At 42.8% G+C, this 19,767-nt stretch overlaps 2 protein-coding genes across 3 annotated transcripts in view; one reads left to right on the forward strand and one right to left on the reverse strand.

Moving 5' to 3' along the window:
- Positions 1–19,767, reverse strand: part of LOC309485382 (RAS guanyl-releasing protein 2) — a 41,210-nt gene that overhangs the window by 7,715 nt on the left and 13,728 nt on the right. For both annotated transcript variants that reach the window (XM_082152223.1, XM_082152222.1), the window contains exons 2-14: positions 18,122–18,277; positions 17,797–17,899; positions 16,727–16,780; positions 16,504–16,635; positions 14,388–14,538; positions 14,126–14,299; positions 12,593–12,709; positions 12,226–12,507; positions 4,685–4,765; positions 4,402–4,524; positions 2,832–2,947; positions 863–1,004; positions 4–40 (exon numbers count right to left, since the gene is read on the reverse strand). In XM_082152223.1, the coding sequence (XP_082008349.1) occupies positions 4–40; positions 863–1,004; positions 2,832–2,947; positions 4,402–4,524; positions 4,685–4,765; positions 12,226–12,507; positions 12,593–12,709; positions 14,126–14,299; positions 14,388–14,538; positions 16,504–16,635; positions 16,727–16,780; positions 17,797–17,899; positions 18,122–18,191 (1,582 nt within the window). In that variant the 5' untranslated portion in view covers positions 18,192–18,277. The remainder of the gene's footprint in view (positions 1–3; positions 41–862; positions 1,005–2,831; positions 2,948–4,401; positions 4,525–4,684; positions 4,766–12,225; positions 12,508–12,592; positions 12,710–14,125; positions 14,300–14,387; positions 14,539–16,503; positions 16,636–16,726; positions 16,781–17,796; positions 17,900–18,121; positions 18,278–19,767) is intronic.
- LOC309485981 (uncharacterized protein) lies at positions 5,640–8,785 on the forward strand. The gene is made up of 2 exons (XM_082153029.1): positions 5,640–6,571; positions 8,666–8,785. The coding sequence occupies exons 1-2, from the start codon at positions 5,873–5,875 to the stop codon at positions 8,678–8,680; spliced, it is 714 nt and encodes a 237-aa protein (XP_082009155.1). The 5' UTR covers positions 5,640–5,872; the 3' UTR covers positions 8,681–8,785.

Raw genomic sequence — 19,767 nt, forward strand, 5'->3', positions numbered from 1 at the left:
TACCTTTGCATTTGTATCCTTGTTTATAAAAGCCCCATATCTTAAAAAGAGGGATATACATATTAAAGTTATTTTTGAAGAAAGAGAGAGATGCAGAAAGGATGTTGAAAATAGTACAGAGAAGAGAAGAGGGAGGATCAAGAGAGAATGAGAATCACAGCAGGAACACAATAGATGAAAGGGAAAGCCCAAACATCACAAACACACAACATCAGAGGCCATACACACAGGTAGATATGAAAGTACCACATACACACAATGGAAGGGACTGGGGTATAGCATTCAATACACAGCTACACACCACACCATGTTATAAATAAACCAACAGATCAAAGCCAAATGTGCTCAGATAGAGCTAATTTCTAAAACTGTCCATCTTAGAAAAAACATTGTGCAATAATTAAAGTGCCCCTATTATGCTATTGTATAGGTTCCTAATTTTGTTTCGGAGGTCTTCTACAATAGGTGTACATGCATCCAGGGTCGAAAAACCATTGATTTTCTCATATACATTGCAGCATCACCTCTTTTCTCACAGAGTCTGAAATTGTTTGATCAAGGATCCGGTCTCTATAAACCCCTCCTTTTCGAGAACCTCCTCTGCTCTCAAACCTATAAGTTCGAGCAGGTAGTAAGACTGGAATTACTGATGGCTCATTTCAGTTTAGAATCGGTTCTTTCTTTTGGGAGACAATAACCCCATTTATCTGCACTTGATCTTTGAAACATTGCAGACCTTTTACATTCACAAACAGCTGTATTAAACACTACATGAAAGGTAATATCTGAAAAAGCATAATAAGGGCACTCAAAAACAACATGAATCTATTTCTATATGATTGCATGAGCATCTGATACTTACAAAGCCGGTGCAGTGTTCGCAGAAGGTGGGTTTCACGTATGTAGTCTCCATAAAGGTGTGTATGAAGCCCATCTTACAATTGAGCAAAGAACTGGCCTTCATAAAATAATCTATCATCTCCTCCCTGCTGATCTTTCCATCCCTAATAGATGGAGACAAACAGATCATGAAATGAGAGAGAAAAACATACACTCTGAAACAGTCCACAAGGTCCAAACAGTTTGGGAATCTTTTCCTCATAAAGGCACACTGAGTCCGAAATTCGTGTTGGAAATTTTCGCACGTTAAAAAATAAATACGACCTCACGTTATGTCAAGCATGCTTGCACACTAACTCCGAAACTTTCGTACGTCATAAAAAAATTCGTATCAGGTTTGATTTTCTGCGTTTTTTGCATTCGTAGCAAGCATTTGAACGGTGTTTTGACAATTCAGAGCCACCGAATCACGAATACGGAAAAACGCATACGAAAATTTCGGACTCAGTGTGCAAAGACCTTAACAGATCAACTTCCATGGAAAGGGTGCTTTGTGAACATCACAAGAGAAGAGGCCCAATAACTCATGCCACTGCTTTAGATTTAGTTGTGGCAATAATAATAATATAATAATAATGTCTTAACTGTTACTGCTGTTACTAGTCGGATATATGCCATATATATGCCAACATTTCCGGAACCTTCCTATAGTTTAACACGAATTTTGGAAATGACTGAAATTGAATAATTCTACCATAGAATAGTTAGATATGGCAAAATTGTTCCACCCACTATTTGATATTTTTGATGCTGCTCTGCTGCACTTCATTATGCACTGTTCTGATTGTTGTTAGGATGACAACATTATTTAAAAGTTACATTTTTAGGCTGGTCTGCCTCAGTGTTCTAAGGGGCTGTTCACACAGAACACGTTTTTCCATTCCACTGCGCTACTGTTCCATTGTTTTCGCATTTGCATCTCGTGTCTTTTGCAGCACCTCGCGCATGACATTCTAAAAACACGACGCTCAAGTTAAAAGAAGTTAAACTTAAAAAAGAGACGTGTCTTTAGACCTTGCACTTTTTTCTGTTCTACTTACCTGGTTTTCGCGTTTTCAACAGCAAAAACGCTTTCAGTGTGAACTGGCCTAACAGCATTTTGTGAATAGTGTAGATTACCAATCAAATCTAAGAAGGCGGGCATTAACGTCCACAGAAGCCGGACATAAATTCCAGCATAATACTTATAATTGTAATGGTAAGATGTAAGAAAAACTTTTAATATTTGAAAATTGTTTTGCAAAATGATGTAAAAAGACAAACAGTAAAAATAGCCTATAGTAGCCTACATTAAATTCAAAACTGCAAAACTTTACAAAAGTCAAGTCAAGTAGCACTAGGTAGGTATAGTGATGCAAGCTACTCAACTTTTGTGTCAAATTTTGCAGTTTTGAATCATTTTGATTAAGGTAACTCATAACTGAATATGACTGATCAAGAAACATAAGCAAAGCTGTTTTCAGAATATTAGGCATAGGATAAGAGTGAATGTGTGAATATTTTCAAATAAAAAATTTGGAAATAGATCAAATTACTTGCTTTATTATATCATACAATAAATTATTCTACCTTGTCCTTTATTCCCTCAAACCTCTTTAAAGTATTTAATTATTTAAATAACAAAAACAAACAAAAATGGTTTGGTCCCTCTAATGTTCAAGACATGGCTTGGATTCTGGATATGCCATCATAATGAAGTTAGTGAGTTCCCCCTTCAACAAGTCTTAACTGTCTTCAAGAAAACCTTTCTCTCTGTGGTTTTCATTCTGACAACAGGTCCATGTTCACACTAATTTCTCTATTAAACCAAGCTATTAAATCGATCTGCTGAGCCTGCTGAATTTTGTTCATGCTGTGAATCATAATTTGTGAATACATTTATATTATGGCGTGCAAAAGACAGTGCTCTTGTTTGGCATTGATACACTCACTGATTTTTATCAAGTTCTCCAAACTTGCTGAGATATGGAAAGTTATTCCTGATGCATTCAAACTCTTCACGTGAGATGAAGCCGTCACCGTTTGTGTCAAAATTCTTAAACACAGACTGTGAAAAGAAAATAGGAACACAGTTTCATTAATATCTCCAATAATCCATATTACACAATGGAGGGATTAGTAAATTAACATATTGAGCCTATTAAACTTCATAATTTATACTGTCAGAGTAAATAAATATACATAATTGGCACTGCACTAAGACCACCCAAAAATAATTACTAACGAATCATACATTGAAAGATAAAAAAAACACCAGGTCCAAAGGGAGGATGCAAGGGCTATTTCCCCCCCCCCCTTTCCAACACTTTAAATTCAATTATTTTAAAAAGTCCAGGCTTAAACTTAAACCACATTATTTTCAACATGAACAGGAATAATATCAATAATATCAAGGTCTTGATGTCACTCAATGGTAATGTATTGAATCTGGTCACAGTATTAGCAAAAGAAACGGAGTTCACTGTAGTGAGTGTTAATAGTTGCCTTAGAAAGTACCCTGAATTCAGTAGCAGTTTTGTTCAGATGAACCATTATCACTTTTAATTAGGGCTGTCAATTTAGCAAGATTAATAATGGAAATGATAAGATGTTAAAACATAACACATGTACTCATGTCCCCTGACCAGTGTAATCTCCAGTAATTGTGATTTTTGCAATCAAAATGTCTGGTTTTGTGGCAAGTTTTTGTAGTTTCAAGATTTTTTTTGTTTTGTTTTTTGTTGTGTTTTTAAAAATAATTTGAATACAAAATTCATCATACTATGTATGACGTTAAATGTACAATAATCATACATGACAGAAAAAAACTAAAATGCATATAGCTGGTTTATTTTTGTTTCTTACTAAACAATTCTGATATTGAGGTCTTTTCTTTTTTGGCTTGTTCATAAACAGAACACTAAGGTCTGGTTTCACTGACAGTGAATAGCTTTTATAAACATGCCTTAGAAAAAAACAATAATTACAAAATATCAAAGAACGCAAATGTCCTCTGAACAAAACCTAAGAGATTGAAAAATCAATTGCAAAATTGATTGCTATATGGAAATAAAGCAAGCTACTTATTTAAGACACTTTTTTGAAATGTCTATTCCAAGAAGATCTAGGTTTAGTCTGTCATGTGCAATTAACTGTGATTCGTTTGACTATTTGGTTCAATCTTGTAATTATCAATTAGTATTTTTAATTAGTTGACATCCCGTAATTGTAATTCCTATTAAATTATGCTTAATTGTCTTTAGTTGACTCTTAAAAAGTATTTGCCTAGATTTTTAACCTTTTCATCATGCATTTCTTGCCCAATTTGGACAATTACTACAACTGCATGGGTTAATCAAGATGTTGACTGCGTCCAGATCCAGTGCGTTTAGAGCAATAAATAAGAGGGGTGGGGCTTAGTACAGGCTCAACGGAAGTGATTTAATGTGTTGAACATACAGTTTTGTGTTGTTTTGTGTGTCAAAACAAATTGGAATTATAAGAATGTTATTTTTCTCTTACGTCCACCATCTTCTCGATATGTTTGCTGATAATAACAGGGTTAGCTTTAGGCTTCACCGATGCTGCCCATTCATCAATCATTGATAGTTGTTTAGGAGCTGGACTGGAGGAAGTTGTTGAGTTCTGATCCAGCAAGCAAAAACCAAAATTACAAGTGTGCATTTATCTTTACATTTAATTTATGAGATTAAATCTAATCTTGTGAGTTTACTTATTTTACTGTAAATAATACATTTCTTCATAATGCATAAAATTAACCAAATATAACAGGCTGGGAACTGACCGGAGGTTTTGCAGCTCTGGGTTCTCTCTGTAATGAGAGCTGATAAATCTCCTCTTCTGTATGGTACTGATCCAGTGACACCTACACATAAAACACAACCAAAATCTGTCTCAGGATTCAATGAGCTACAAATGATTAATATAACTTTTGGGGAAGATTAGACAATTATTTCTTATATTTCTCAGAAAGTATTTCTGAACCTAGATTGCTGTCTACTAAATGTCTCTGCTCTGTTCTGTTCTGCATTTGTGTGTGATTGTGTCTTTATCAGAAAACAGTCAAATGGACTAAAATTAAATCAAAGTTTAAAGACTCATCAAACACTTCCATACTGAATGCATGTTTTCTCTCTCTAGAAATGGTTGAATGGATTTGATTAGACATGAATTCTCATGGTACATTCACCACATGCAGCAATTATTGTAATTATTTAGAAGATTCTATTTAGAGCTGTTCACATTCTGGGGACTTAAAAAAAAAAAGGTTTCTATGGCAACACTCAAAAAATTCTGGCAAACTGCAAACAAGTGAAAAAATGCTGTGAAAATGGTTTCCGTGTTGCGTATGGATGGACAGGTGGTACAGATTTTGGAATATGCAATTTGCTTGGCATCAGTTGTTCCCTATCGTCCGGTCACTACGACGTACGTCGTGGTGAACGACGAATAGTAATCTCGCTAGAGAGGCCAATCTACTTCGAGTGAAACTAAAACAAGCCAATACACATTGGCGTGCAATCATTTGCATCAGCTGCGCAGCCTCGCAGCGCGGGTATTTAACGAGCAGCTGGTGTGATTGCACTTCAGCTTTTTGCTTCGGAGCCAAGCACTTCGATGCGTCTTCTGAGAGTGGAATCAGATGAGCCGTTGGATCTCTCTTTCGGTGCGGGTGTTAGATCACGGCAGCGGGGACAGTCTTCTCTTTGTGTTTGTTTGTTTTTCTGTGTTTTGTCCGGTAAAAACTGAGCAAACAAAAAGCTGTTCTTACAGCTGGTAAGGTGCGCCGTTGAGCGCTCAAAGGCTGTTGTCACAGCTGGTAAGACAGCGAGAAGAGAGAGAGCGCACAGACGGGTGCACATTCCCGTCTGTGTTCGCAGTGTCTGTTCCCCCTGTGTGTTTCAGCACCAGTGAGAGCAGTCCCTAAAAGAGCTTGCACAGATAGAGAGCGTTTTTTTCAAAAAGAGAAAAAATGACTTTCTATCTGTGTGTTTCTGGATGCGGTCGTTACCTGGGTTCACGGGATGGTCACCAACGCTGCCTCGTGTGTCTGGGCATTAAACACGCTGAGGCAGCGTTGGTGGATGAGTCATGTACCCATTGTGGGAAGATGACCATCGCGGAGCTGCGGTCGAGACTCACGTTCCTGCAAAGGGGCGGAGTCCCCGTGCCTCTGCCTCGATCCAATCCTCCTCAGAGGGTTGCTTCGGGCAGTGACACGGGTGACCTGAGGATTACGGTGAGCGCGTCTCCTTCGGGGAACCAACCCCCTAGGAACCCTCACCCCTCTCACGCTCCGCAGCCAGTGGAGCCCCCATTGGAGAAAGCTGGACCATCCTCGCGGTGTGTACCGGTTGTCTCCTTTGGGGCTCCCCCTGAAGACCAGATGTCGATCGCTGCATCGGAGGGTGGGTCAGACTTCTCTGCGGACGACGACTCGGCACCGCTGCCTCCTTCGGGTGTGCCAGCGGTGCCTGAGACGGACCCGGAGATGATGGCCATGCTTTCCCGGGCCGCCAAAGGGGTCGGGCTCGTGTGGAATCCTCCACCGTGTCCCGAACCCTCGAGGTTGGACGATTGGTATCTCGGGGTGGCGCGTGCTGGTTCTCAGCAACCCACCCCAGTGCCTTTCTTCCCGGAAGTGCATGAGGAGCTTACGGGGACATGGACGGTACCTTTCACTGCCAGAAACCGCCCCAGTGGTTCCTCCTCCCTCACCACCCTTGATGGCGGGGCGGCTAAGGGATACACGCGTATCCCGCCAGTGGAACGGGCCGTTGCGATGCAACTGTGCCCTAACTCCACTTGGCGTGGAGAACCGTGTCTTCCTTCCCGGGCCTGTAAGTACTCGTCGGATTTAACCGGCAAGGCTTACAAGGCCTGTGGGGAAGCTGCCTCTGCCATGCACGCTATGGCGTTGCTGCAGGTCCATCAGGCCAAGGCACTGAAGGACCTGCACGAGGGTGGTCACGATCCCCAAGTTCTTCAGGAACTTCGTATCGCGACGGACCTCGCGCTTTGTGCGACGAAGGTGACCGCGCGGTCGGTGGGTCGTGCGATGTCCACCTTGGTGGTCCAGGAACGCCATCTCTGGCTGTGTCTGGCCGATATGAGGGAGACCGACAAGCTCCGGTTCCTTAACTCCCCCGTGTCCCAGACCGGCCTCTTCGGCGACACGGTCGAGAACTTCGCCCAGCAGTTCTCGGCTGTACAAAGGCCATCAGACACATCCTGCCGCGGCGGCCAGCTGCTGCTCCCACCCCACCGCCTGCGGCCCCTCAGTCTGCTCGTCGCAGAGGGCGGCCTCCTGCGTCTGCCCCTGCTCCCGCGCCGCCGCAGCAGCCTCCATCTAAACGGCGCCGTGGAGCCAGTCGCAGGCGGGCCGCCCCGCCCGTCCAGGACCCCGCTAAGAAGGGCGGCAAAGCCAGGAGCAAGCGGCCCTAGGACGGGCGACCCAGAGATGGCAGGGACTGCTCTCCAGGAGACGATGACCGCATCGCTCCATCCCCCGGAAGAGGGCCGGGTGGAAAATCCGTTGTTTCCTTTTGTTTTTGTTCCGCCGCTGGCCTCAAAACCAGCGGTACCCAAATTTTCAATAAAAGAGCAGTTTCTTCCGTCTCTGGGTCCGAAGAGGGCCCGGAGAGCAGTGGGGGGAGAGAATCCTCACCACTCTCATCCGCCTCTTCTATCGCCAGCAGGCAGCAGTGTGCAGTTCGAGAACGCAACCAAGCCGCCTCCTGCACCTCCGGCCTCGTGGAACCAGGTAAGTGTTGCACAGCACACTCAGACTCCGCTACGGGCCGCCTCCCAGAGAGAGCCTCCCGAGCCGAGCCCCTGTGTTCCACCTCGCTGCCCCACTCCGGGTACGCCTACGTTCCCTTTGGTCCCGCTTGTACGGTCTCTGCGAGCCTGGCTAGCGCTCCCCAGTCCGTCTCGCTGGCTCATTCGGACCATCAGGCTCGGCTATGCGATTCAGTTCGCCCGGCGTCCCCCCAAGTTTCGGGCCATCCACTCCACTACAGTGAGAGCAGCCGATGCCCATGTCTTGGGCGCGGAGATCGCAGTCCTACTGGCGAAGGACGCGATAGAGCCGGTCCCTCCAGCCGATATGAGGTCAGGGCACTACAGTCCCTACTTCATTGTACCCAAGAAAGGTGGTGGGTTACGACCGATCTTGGACCTGCGAGTTTTGAAAATCGGAGTCTTCACAAGCTACCGTTCAAAATGCTTACGCAGAAACGCATTTTCGAATGCATCCGTCCCCAAGATTGGTTTGCAGCGATCGACCTGAAGGACGCGTACTTTCATGTCTCGATTCTTCCTCGACACAGGCCATTTCTGCGCTTTGCGTTCGAGGATCGAGCATATCAGTACAAGGTCCTGCCCTTCGGGCTGGCCCTGTCTCCTCGTGTCTTCACGAAAGTCACGGAGGGGGCCCTTGTTCCCATGAGAGAACAGGGCGTTCGCATTCTCAACTATCTCGACGACTGGCTCATACTGGCACACTCTCGAGATCAGTTATGCGAACACAGGGACCTCGTGCTCAGGCACCTCAGCCAGCTGGGCCTTCAGGTCAACTGGGAGAAGAGCAAACTCGCCCCCGTGCAGAGGATCTCTTATCTCGGTATGGAGTTGGATTCGGTCTCACAGACAGCACGTCTCACAGAGCAACGCGCTCAGTCGGTGCTGAACTGCTTGAACACGTTCAAAGGCAGGACGGCGGTCCCACTGAAATTCTTTCAGAGGCTCCTGGGGCATATGGCAGCGGCAGCAGCGGTAACTCCGCTCGGGCTGCTCCATATGAGACCGCTTCAGCACTGGCTTCACGGCCGAGTCCCGAGATGGGCGTGGCATCACGGCACTCACCGGGTGGCAATCACACCGGCGTGCCGCCAGACCTTCAGCCCGTGGTCAGACCCCTCGTTCCTTCGGGCAGGAGTCCCCTTGGAACAGGTGTCCAGGCATGCTGTGGTATTCACAGATGCCTCTGCCACCGGCTGGGGTGCCACGTACAACGGGCATGCAGTATCAGGGGTGTGGACGGGCCCCCAACTGCACTGGCACATCAACTGCCTCGAGTTGCTAGCAGTTCGTCTCGCTCTGAGCCGCCTAAAAAGGCCGCTACAGGGCAGAGACGTGCTGGTCCGTACGGCAACACTGCGACCGTTGCGTACATCAACCGTCAAGGTGGTCTACGCTCCCGTCGCATGTCGCAACTCGCCCGCCATCTCCTCCTTTGGAGTCAGAAGCATCTGAGGTCGCTTCGAGCCATGTATGTCCCCGGTGTGCTCAACCGTGTGGCCGACGAGCTATCACGAGCTGTGCTTCCGGGAGAATGGCGACTCCACCCCCAGGTGGTTCAGCTGATCTGGAGAGAGTTCGGAGAGGCTCAGGTAGACCTGTTTGCCTCCTCAGAGACCTCCCACTGCCAGTTGTTTTACTCCCTGACCGAGGGAACACTCGGCACGGATGCACTGGCACACAGCTGGCCCCGGGGCCTCCGCAAATATGCATTTCCCCCAGTGAGCCTACTTGCACAGACCCTGTGCAAAGTCAGGGAGGACGAGGAGCAGGTCCTTCTGGTGGCTCCCTATTGGCCCACCCGGACTTGGTTCCCAGAACTCATGCTCCTCGTGACAGTCCCTCCCTGGCCCATTCCTCTGAGGAAGGATCTTCTGACTCAGAGACGGGGCACCCTATGGCACCCGCGTCCGGACCTCTGGAAACTCCATGTCTGGTCCCTGGACGGGACGCGGAGGTTCTAGGTGACTTACCCCCAGAGGTACTTCTGCGCGAGCGCCGTCTACGAGACGTGTGTACGCCTTGAAGTGGAACCTGTTCGTCGATTGGTGTTCCTCCCGTAGAGAGGACCCCCGAAGATGTTCGATAGGGTCAGTGCTTTCCTTCTTGCAGCAAGGGTTGGAGCGAAGGCTGTCTCCCTCCACCCTTAAAGTACATGCTGCTGCTATTTCAGCATATCATGACCACATAGATGGCAAAACAGTAGGAAAGCACGACCTGGTCGTCAGGTTCCTTAGGGGGGCGAGACGATTAAATCCTCCTCGTCCTCCCTCCATACCCTCTTGGGACCTTTCCCTGGTGCTTCGAGCACTTCAGGATGCTCCCTTTGAGCCTTTGCAGTCAGCAGACTTAAAGCTTCTCTCCTTGAAGACTTTGTTGCTGATTGCACTGGCCTCGATCAAGAGGGTAGGGGACCTGCAAGCATTTTCGGTCGACGAATCGTGCCTAGAGTTCGGGCCGGGTGACAACCATGTTGTACTGAGACCCCGGCCTGGCTATGTGCCCAAGGTTCCTACCACTCCCTTTAGAGATCAGGTAGTGAACCTGCAAGCGCTGCCCCTGGAGGAGGCAGACCCAGCCCTGGCTTTGCTCTGTCCCGTTCGCGCTCTGCGTATGTACGTGGACAGAACTCGAAGCATCAGGACCTCAGACCAGCTCTTTGTCTGTTACGGAGGCCAGCAGAAGGGAAAGGCTGTCTCCAAGCAGAGGATGGCCCACTGGATAGTGGATGCCATCGCCTTGGCTTACCAAGCTCAAGGCGTGCCCTGCCCGCTCAGGCTGCATGCACACTCCACGAGAGGCGTTGCATCCTCCTGGGCGCTGGCACGTGGCTCCTCGCTAACAGATATCTGTAGAGCTGCGGGCTGGGCAACACCTAACACGTTCGCTAGATTCTATAGCCTACGTGTAGAGCCCGTGTCCTCCTGTGTTCTCACCCTAAACGGGTAGAAGCACTGTGAGTACCGGCTCTGTCGGCTTGCTGCATCCTACTGTGCACCTTATTACCCCAGAGTCAAAACCTGTTGAGTCCTCCAAACACCCTCGGCCCGGACATGGCGGAGTGTCCGGTGCCAGGCCTTGTCCGCTGAATCCTTGAGAACCGGGTCTAGGCTGGGTCCCATATGTGTGACCCTACGGGGATCCCATATGTGTATATTCTCCACGGCTGCTCCTAATGGAAGCCCGTGTCTTTCCCTTGGGCTAAGTCACCCATTACTCATATGCAGTACAACCCTCGGGTTAGTCCATATGTCTATTCCCACATAACTCTCCTTAAGAATGTGGCTCCCGCAGCGTTCCCCTCCCTCAGATCGGGCACGCTTTCCCAGTGTTATCCAATAATCTCACTGTATGGGTTATAACGGAACAACAGTGACGGATACTCTCGGTGTAAGCCCTCTCCTATCGTCCTTCCAGGCAAGAAGGTGTGGAGGCTTACACGGGGCGCTGGATGGGGTGAAGCAGCTGTGGCGCTTTGCTAGGGATTCCTATTCGTCGTTCACCACGACGTACGTCGTAGTGACCGGACGATAGGGAACGTCTCGGTTACATATGGTAACCCTCGTTCCCTGAGGGAGGGAACGGAGACGTACGTCCCGTCGCCACATCTGCTGCTACCCGCCGGGGCAACCAGCTTTTCAGGCTTGGCTCCTCAGCAAAAAACTGAAGTGCAATCACACCAGCTGCTCGTTAAATACCCGCGCTGCGAGGCTGCGCAGCTGATGCAAATGATTGCACGCCAATGTGTATTGGCTTGTTTTAGTTTCACTCGAAGTAGATTGGCCTCTCTAGCGAGATTCCTATTCGTCGTTCACCACGACGTACGTCTCCGTTCCCTCCCTCAGGGAACGAGGGTTACCACATGTAACCGAGACGTTTTTTAATATTGCACAGGAATTTAAGAACAATTTGGGAATTTTGTCTTTCTGTTCTATTTCTGTGCTGAAAGTGTACTGAATGTGAGCTGTAAACGATCAGGGCCAAAGATGACCAGAAATGTATACAAAAAAACTATGAAACTGTGTAAAGAGTTGTAACTCAGTTACACATTGAGCTATGCTGCTCACGCAGCTGATAAAAGTTCAAGTCCATTCTTCCACACGTCTTCCAACTGAGTGCTGCAGCAATGACATATTTTTATTGGTTAACTCGTTTCCTGCTTTTGGAATTTTAGAACTTCCGGTTCCATTGTCCTGAAGTCAAGGGGTTTTTTGTATGGATTTTTAAGGTCTGTGCTTAACACAAGCTCAAGATATTTTATAATAAACTTTTGTTGGTCACAGCTTATTTTCTGTAATAATTCAAAAGAAAATCTATTGGGTTTTTGTCAAGGGAACCTGAGTCATGCTAACTTACGGATTGGCCTACAAAATGCGTCACCACTTCAGCACTCTATAGTGGAAATCCTATTTTCTCAAACTTGGCAATAAAATGAGTTTTTACAAATAAACTGTCAATCGGTTAGTTTTATCCTAATCACTCTATTCCTCTTGAAATCATATACACATCATAAAACACACTCACTGTAAGTAGATTGAGCAAGTCTGTGTTGGCCTCAATGTTCGGGGGAGTGTTCTGCACGAGGGCTAATTCCTGCAGGATCGCATAGAGTTGCTGACATTTGGCCAAGTTGACGCGGGTCTTCTGTGGGTCTGTCCAGTCGGACAGAGCAACATGAACGGCTATCAAGTCCTTGAGGTTAACGGCCAGGATTGGGAAACGAAACCCAGTGCATTCAGCGAATCGGCGCCGGTATTGACTGTAGTTGCTACAAGATGTCACCAGGTCCACCAAACTGTTAAAGTTCTGAGAGAGACATTCTGAAATTGAAACTGAAAGTGTTGGGTCTGATGTAAAGGTTTTGTGTCTGGTGCACAGGTGTTGTGTGTACCTTATTGGTTTCATTGTTGATGTGTGCCTGTGTCTCCTTCAGCCTAGAGATGGAGCTATTATTGAGACCCCCGACCACCGCCATCAACGTGTTGAAATTCTGCAACTGTAGTAGTTTCTACAGGGTGTGAATTGGTGAAAAAGAAAGAGAGGATGAAGTTAACAAAATATTTTGTTATATTATTAATAATAAAATAAACAACTATGCTGTTCTGAGGCTCTGAAAGCTTCCAGGTCAGCGTAAATTACCAAACTCATGGAAGATTTCTAAAATATTTGTATTTATCCGTTTGATTTTTATCTTATTTTCATCATTATGAACAAATACACTATAAACCGTTTGCGAACAATAAACAAAGATTTATTGTAACACCATGCTATCCATAAAATAAATCACAAAGCTGATTAAGTATGGATGTTAAGTTAATTTTAGTATAATTATTAATGCAACTATCATTGCTTTCCACTGTGAGGTGGACTACATAAAATCTCATTTCTATTTTCTCCCTATAAAGTGAACTGCACGTCATTCACTATCTAGGCAAATTCATTGATTAGTAACATAGAAATAGTGTAGAATCTTAAACATTTTTGAAGAAATATTTCACACAATTTGTTTTTAACGTTTTCAAAATCTTTCCACTTACTAACAACACAACAGATACAATAGGTCCATTTAAACTTTTGGTACTTTCTTGTCCCCTAAATATGTTCCTACTAGCCTGATTTTAAGAGATAGATTGAGAGAAGAAAGGATTTTGAAGAGAACGACTACTAGATATGAAAAGATACTGGGCAGAAAACCTTGCGGAAGAGAAAGGAAATATCAGAAAGATAAAAAGCGGTAGTCGAAGTGATATTTTGGAAGAGGAAGAGCTCAGGGCCCATAAGAAGGAAGCGAAGGGATCATCAGGAAGAACAAGAGCAGGGGGTGATGGAGCCCCTCTGCGCTTCTGAAAAATTCAAAGAGAAGAAAAGTCACATGGGACTAGCTATCATCATACTAAAGGTCCACACCAGAACTCTGTTTTTTAAGTCTTGGGAGTTTTATTCATTATGTTCTAATTTTCGCTTATTTTTCCACACTGTAGCTGTTGTTCTTATAACTACAATAACTTGCTGTTGTTCTGTACTAGAGGTGTTAGTTCCCAGCCCTGTAGATTATCATTTCAACCAAATAAAGAAGTTATAGGCCAGGCACTAACAAACCCAAATGAGCAACTGTATTCTGTAAATCAGCTCCAAAAATCACTGTCTTTACAATACAAAAACAATTACAGAAAAAAAAAAAAAATATATATATATATATATTTTTTTTTTACTTTGAAATAAATTTCACAGATAATCACAAAGAAACAGCATGTAACACACTGAATTAAACATGAAATTTTGAAGTAGAAAAAATGAAATTGCATTTTTTTTGTAAAACAAAATAATAATCCAATTTGTTTTATTTACAACTTCGAAAAATCAATGCACAGTAGTTAAAGACACCTTGTATAAAGTGGGACCAACGGTAGTTAGTTTTCCTGACCTGCGCGACCTGTATGAATTGTGCAATCACGGCAGCTCTCTGCGGTGCAGTAGGCTTGCTGAGAACCATCAGCTGAATCCACTGTGAGACGCTGTTAAAGAGTGTAATAAACCTCTCCAGAATTGGGTTATCTACTGTACAGCCGTGCATCACAAAGCTGTGGTAATCCTGAAACTGAAACACACATAAAACAAATGGTCACAGTCCAATTAGAGCACTTTCACACCAACAAGCCTATCAAAACCTGTACTCACAAACATACCATTATCTTGCAGAAGGATTTGTACTCCAGATAGGTCAGATGTTCAGCAAGCTCACAAGGGTCCAGGTGATCAAACAAAAGAGACATTTTTCTCTTTTTTGACATAGAGGGAACTCTTTGGGTAACTTGTCGTTTCCATTGATACGAGGGCCTGCAGCAGGGAAAATGTTTTATTTCAGACAGGACTATGGTTGTTATTCATGGCAGTTGACCAATATGCTGAAATATGACTGTGCTGTGGAACATAAAAATAAAACAAAATCATCAACTACTCACCCTCATTTTACTTTAAACATACTGTTAAAAACTTAAGTTTAGTATTTCTCAATAAAGCTTTGAGAGCTACAGCAAAAAGCATGTGAACTACTTTTTAAAGGGGTGGTTGAATATGATTTCACTTTTCAAACTTTAGTTAGTGTGTAATGTTGCTGTTTGAGCATAAACAACATCTGCAAAGTTACAATGCTCAAAGTTCAAAGCAAAGGGAGCTATTTTCTTTTAAAAAATTGCTTTTTAAGGACTACAACAAACGGCTGGTAGGGACTACACGAGCTTCCTCCCGGGTTAGTGACATCACTAACCCTAGAAATTTACATAAACCCGCCCCCAGGAATATGATTTATAGATTATCAAGACAGAATATGCTAATCAATGACTAGAAGATAACTACAAGTCAAGTCAAGTCACCTTCATTTATATAGCGCTTTTAAAAATATGGATTGTTTCAAAGCAGCTTTACAGAGATAATAGGAAATTACCGTAACACATTGTTTAGGCTTTACAACAGCACTCGGATAAAGTTATTTTCCAGCTAAAGTTAGTTTTGATTGATTGATTCACTTCCATTGCGATGATCATTAGTTATTAACTTAGGGGCCGCAAACACAACACCGTTCTAACAGGAAAATCCTTAACACGCTCCGGCCGCCCATCTTTACTAAACAGTGCCTGGTGTCTCAAGAACACACTCCCTGAAATAGGTTCGAAGGTGCAAATGATTATCCGTTATCTCTGCGCAAAACTCAAAAACGCAAACCCGCGGAAACGCAGACACATACACATGCGCATTACGTGTTCAGCCCAAAGGTATGTGCGTTTGAATATATATGTGCGCGTGTAGTCCTTCTTTACAAATCAACCCTCAATAAACTACTTGTCTGGGCTTAAAATTGTATAATACAGAAATTGTTGTCGTGTCTGCATAGCCACGTGAACGGGAATTATCCCGACAACATTTGATCTGTACTGAGGTAAAAGGAAGGGAAGGGGGCTACACATAAGCTACATAAATTCACCAACTAAGCGTTCAGAAATGTTGTCTACATGTTGTCACTTCTTCTTGAGTCTCTCCATCTTTCTGACTTCGGTTTGAACATAAAAGGCTAAATGTTTTTGAAATTTCCAGTGCATGTCTGTGTGAGGTAAAAGGACACAAGCTCTTGAAGCTCCGCCCTCTGTGCTGGGAGCAGCAGCTCATTTGCATTTAAAGGAACAGACACAAAAACGGTGCGTTTTTGCTCACCCTCAAAAAGTGACAGCTTTAACATGCTATATAAAAATATCTGTGGGGTATTTTGAGCTAAAACTTCACATACACACTCTGGGGACATCAAATACTTATTTTACATCTTGTGAAATGGGCATTATACCACCCCTTACTACTTTTTGGTGTTATTTTGTCCTTAACAGCTGCAGTTACAACCCATGATCATGTGGAAAAGAGCAGCTTCTTTTTCTGTGGTCCATGGAAGAAAAAACATGCATGTTTTAAACAGGAGTGTGAGTAGATGAGAATTTTTTTATTTTTTGCAGCTGCATCTCTTCTCTTCTCTGATGACATGTTTTCTGGCGTAAGGGCAGCTGCGCGGGACAACTTGTCACTCACATGAGATCCACCAATAGCAAACCACAACCATCCAATCAATTCCCCATGGACAACATTAGTCCCGCCCTACATTTTTTTTTTTATTATTCTATTCGAGAAGCCGTTTCACTTAGATATACAGTACATCACAATAGAGAAGAAAAGACTATCGCAACTTCTGTTTCATGCCGTCTCTAACCTTTTCAGAGTGAGAACATAAAATTAAGTTTGACTATGACTCTGTATACTTACACACTCTCTACATCAATAAGTTGACTCTGTGTTTCGTTGCCGCCAGTGTTCAGGTTCTCTCTCAGGTCTTTAATCTGGTCAGCCAAAGCAGGATTCAGATCAAACTCTACTGGAAATTCGGAAATCCAGTACCTACATAGAAAAAGACCAAAGAGCAATGCAATGAAAAAAGAAGATAAGACATACCATGGAGAATTTGAATGAGACACAGGATTAGTCTTACTTTACGAGGTGGCATATTTGGGCTCTGATCTCATCGGTGCTGCCCTCCTGTGACCTGCACATTTGTTAAGGGTCTAAAGTGTTTTCTATCGAACTCTACACCATGATATTTTCATTTCTTACAAGAGAACATATGTAAATAAAATAATGGAATTTTATGGAAAGTTATTAACATAATTGTCCTGATTTTATAGATTTGCATAAAATATTCTTTCATTTAGCTCTACATAATTAACTTTACAACCGGAATTACAACTTAAATAGTTTGGTTCATCCAAATGATATCAGGTTTTACAGCATCTTATGGCAGGATTTAAGAGTTCCCTTTCAGTCTGTCACGTTCGATGTTACATCGACGTGCTGACGTACTAATTGTGATCCCCTTCAGGGAACGAGGGTTACATACGTAACCGAGACGTTAGTTCCATTACATCTAGCATGGGTTGTTACCATCGAATGAAGTTGAAATATATTGGTCAAGTAAGATTGTACTTAATTTGTTATGGTGAACTTCTTCCAGTATTAACACAATGAACAATGTAGGGGGTGTAACAACTAATAGATAAAATCGGTTATAATTTTTTATTAAAATAATAGACTAATTTTGTTATCGATTAGTCAGATCTGTGCAGAAACCATCTGCCAGTCATGTCGCATTACAGTATAGAATAACCAAAGACTTTAGGATTTTGGAATAACACATTTCTATGTTTCTAATGTTGTTTTCCTCAGTGCATAAATTACATTTTACAGTCATATCCTTATCTGTAAGGTAAAGGTGTGTGTGTGTGTGTGTGTGTGTGTGTGTGTGTGTGTGTGTGTGTGTGTGTGTGTGTGTGTGTGTGTGTGTGTGTGAGAGAGATATATGTTCACAATATTTGTGTGTGTGTGTATGTGTGTATATATATATATATATATATATAATAACATTTAAAAAAAATAATGGATTGAAATTAATTAATTTTTAATATATATATTCATTGGATTAATCAAAGATAATAATCGTTAGTTGCAGCCCTAGTACGACGCAATATAACATACAACACAAGGGTTTTTGTAGATAAAGGATACTTTAGCAGCAGTTTCTTGGACAGATCGGTAGAAGAAATGTACCAAGGATGCATCATCAAAAACATTTTCACAAAGGAGGGATTTTTTATTGTGCCTGCATTGTCTGAAAGCACAAACATCACAGAACATTAACGACAAAATAAACCATACACATTTTTTATGGTGACTTCCTTGGTCGCTGTTGACCAGCTTTTCAAGCTAAGCTTTGCTAATGAACAGCATGATTACTGTTTTCTGGTTCATCTTCTAGTTTCGCAGACTAAATGTTCCACCCAAATGTTTGTTTGAAACTCATTTATGTATAAAACTTTCTTTATAGACTCACCAAAGGACTGTATGCAGATGTCCACCAACTCATCCACTGTTCCTGTATCCACAGGTAACGGATCCATCATTTCTCTCTCTTTCTTCCTCTACCTTCACTTTCTAATGCCCTTCTGTCTTTCTCTTCTCCTCCAGTGGTCTTCCTCTTCTCTTTTGTCTGTCAATAGAGATTGTTGTATGGAGAGGAACACATTAAACACACATTAAAAAGAATTGCATGTAATTGCGTTGAATGTGCAATTGTAGTGAATTATTTAAAAAGTATATATTATTAAAAACTGTATTTGCAGATAATACACACTAAAAAAAAATGGTTCTTCAGCGGTTCTTTGCGGTGGTTAAGGTGCTATATGGCACCACTACCATTTAAAGAACCTGTTAAGCCCAGTTTGGTTCTTCAGCGGTTCTTTAGCGGTTCTTTGGGGTGGTTAAGGTGCTATATGGCACCTCTTATGGTTCTACATAGCACCATTTGACAAAGGTAGGTGCTATATGGCACTTAAAGTGGTTCCCCTATGATTACAAGCCAATGAACCACTTTTAGTGCTATTTAGCACCATTTTTGTTTAGAGTGTATATTAATAAAATAAAAGGCCACTTAAGTGTATGGGAGTACACTTTCATGACTATTTGTCTTAATACACCTAAGTACACTTTTAAAAAGTGCACTTCGTAATAAAGTCATTTTTAAAGTTTAGCTTTTTAAGTCATTAAGTTTGAATAATATGTTGTCATGTTTTGACTAACACATGCAAAGTATTTGATTATAATTTTAACTGTAGTGTGTTATTCAATTAATCTATTTTAAATGTTCTATATTCATCATTACAAATGTGCAATTACAAATATATTTAAATACATGACATACACGTTTCAATAGAAATGGCATTAAAATATATTTTAGTTTACCATAAATGCTTGTCAGCACATTCGAAAGTACACTTTATATTTCAAAGACAAAATTACATTTCATTTTGTACTTAAGTCCTACTTAAGTAAGGGGCAAAAACACAGTTATTTGCATTCATTTAATTGCAGTTAGCATGCAATTAAGTGTCTGAACACACTGAATTCAGTTTGCACTGAAGTCCTAAATCACAAGAGCATGTTTCACATTGCAATGTTTTCTGCTTCACGCTTGACAGTACAAAGCTATTTCTGGTCTTACACGTCTAACAGCAGCTTGCATAGAATATCTGGTACAAGTTAACTAGTATAAAATATATGTTTCCATCCATATTAAATAAAAAAGAGCTACCGATGCAGCAGAACAATGTGTTGTTTGTTTGCCTGCGTGTGTTTGTGTGTGTGTGCTTAAAAAGCTCTGCTGTACGTGAAGAACTTTGACCAAAACAAACACTGAAGATGACATCACGACACTACATTCTGGCATTTTAGTGACAGAATGACAGACATACCAAATGTTCCAGCTGATAAACTAATTTAACGTAATAAACACACAGAATTTTTTTTTTATAATGAGCTTTAGACTGTCAAGCAATCGACCTCTTCCAAAACAGAAAACCTCAAGTTATCACATCCTAAAAAAGAAACAGTTGCACAAGCTCCAAACCACAGCCTATCCATTATACAACACACACATTTATCACTCATTGTCCTTTCCTGTATTGACAGAAAACACACACA

This window comes from Leuciscus leuciscus, assembly GCF_965113295.1.
Source record: "Leuciscus leuciscus genome assembly, chromosome: 2".
NCBI classification, from domain to species: Eukaryota; Metazoa; Chordata; class Actinopteri; order Cypriniformes; family Leuciscidae; genus Leuciscus; species Leuciscus leuciscus.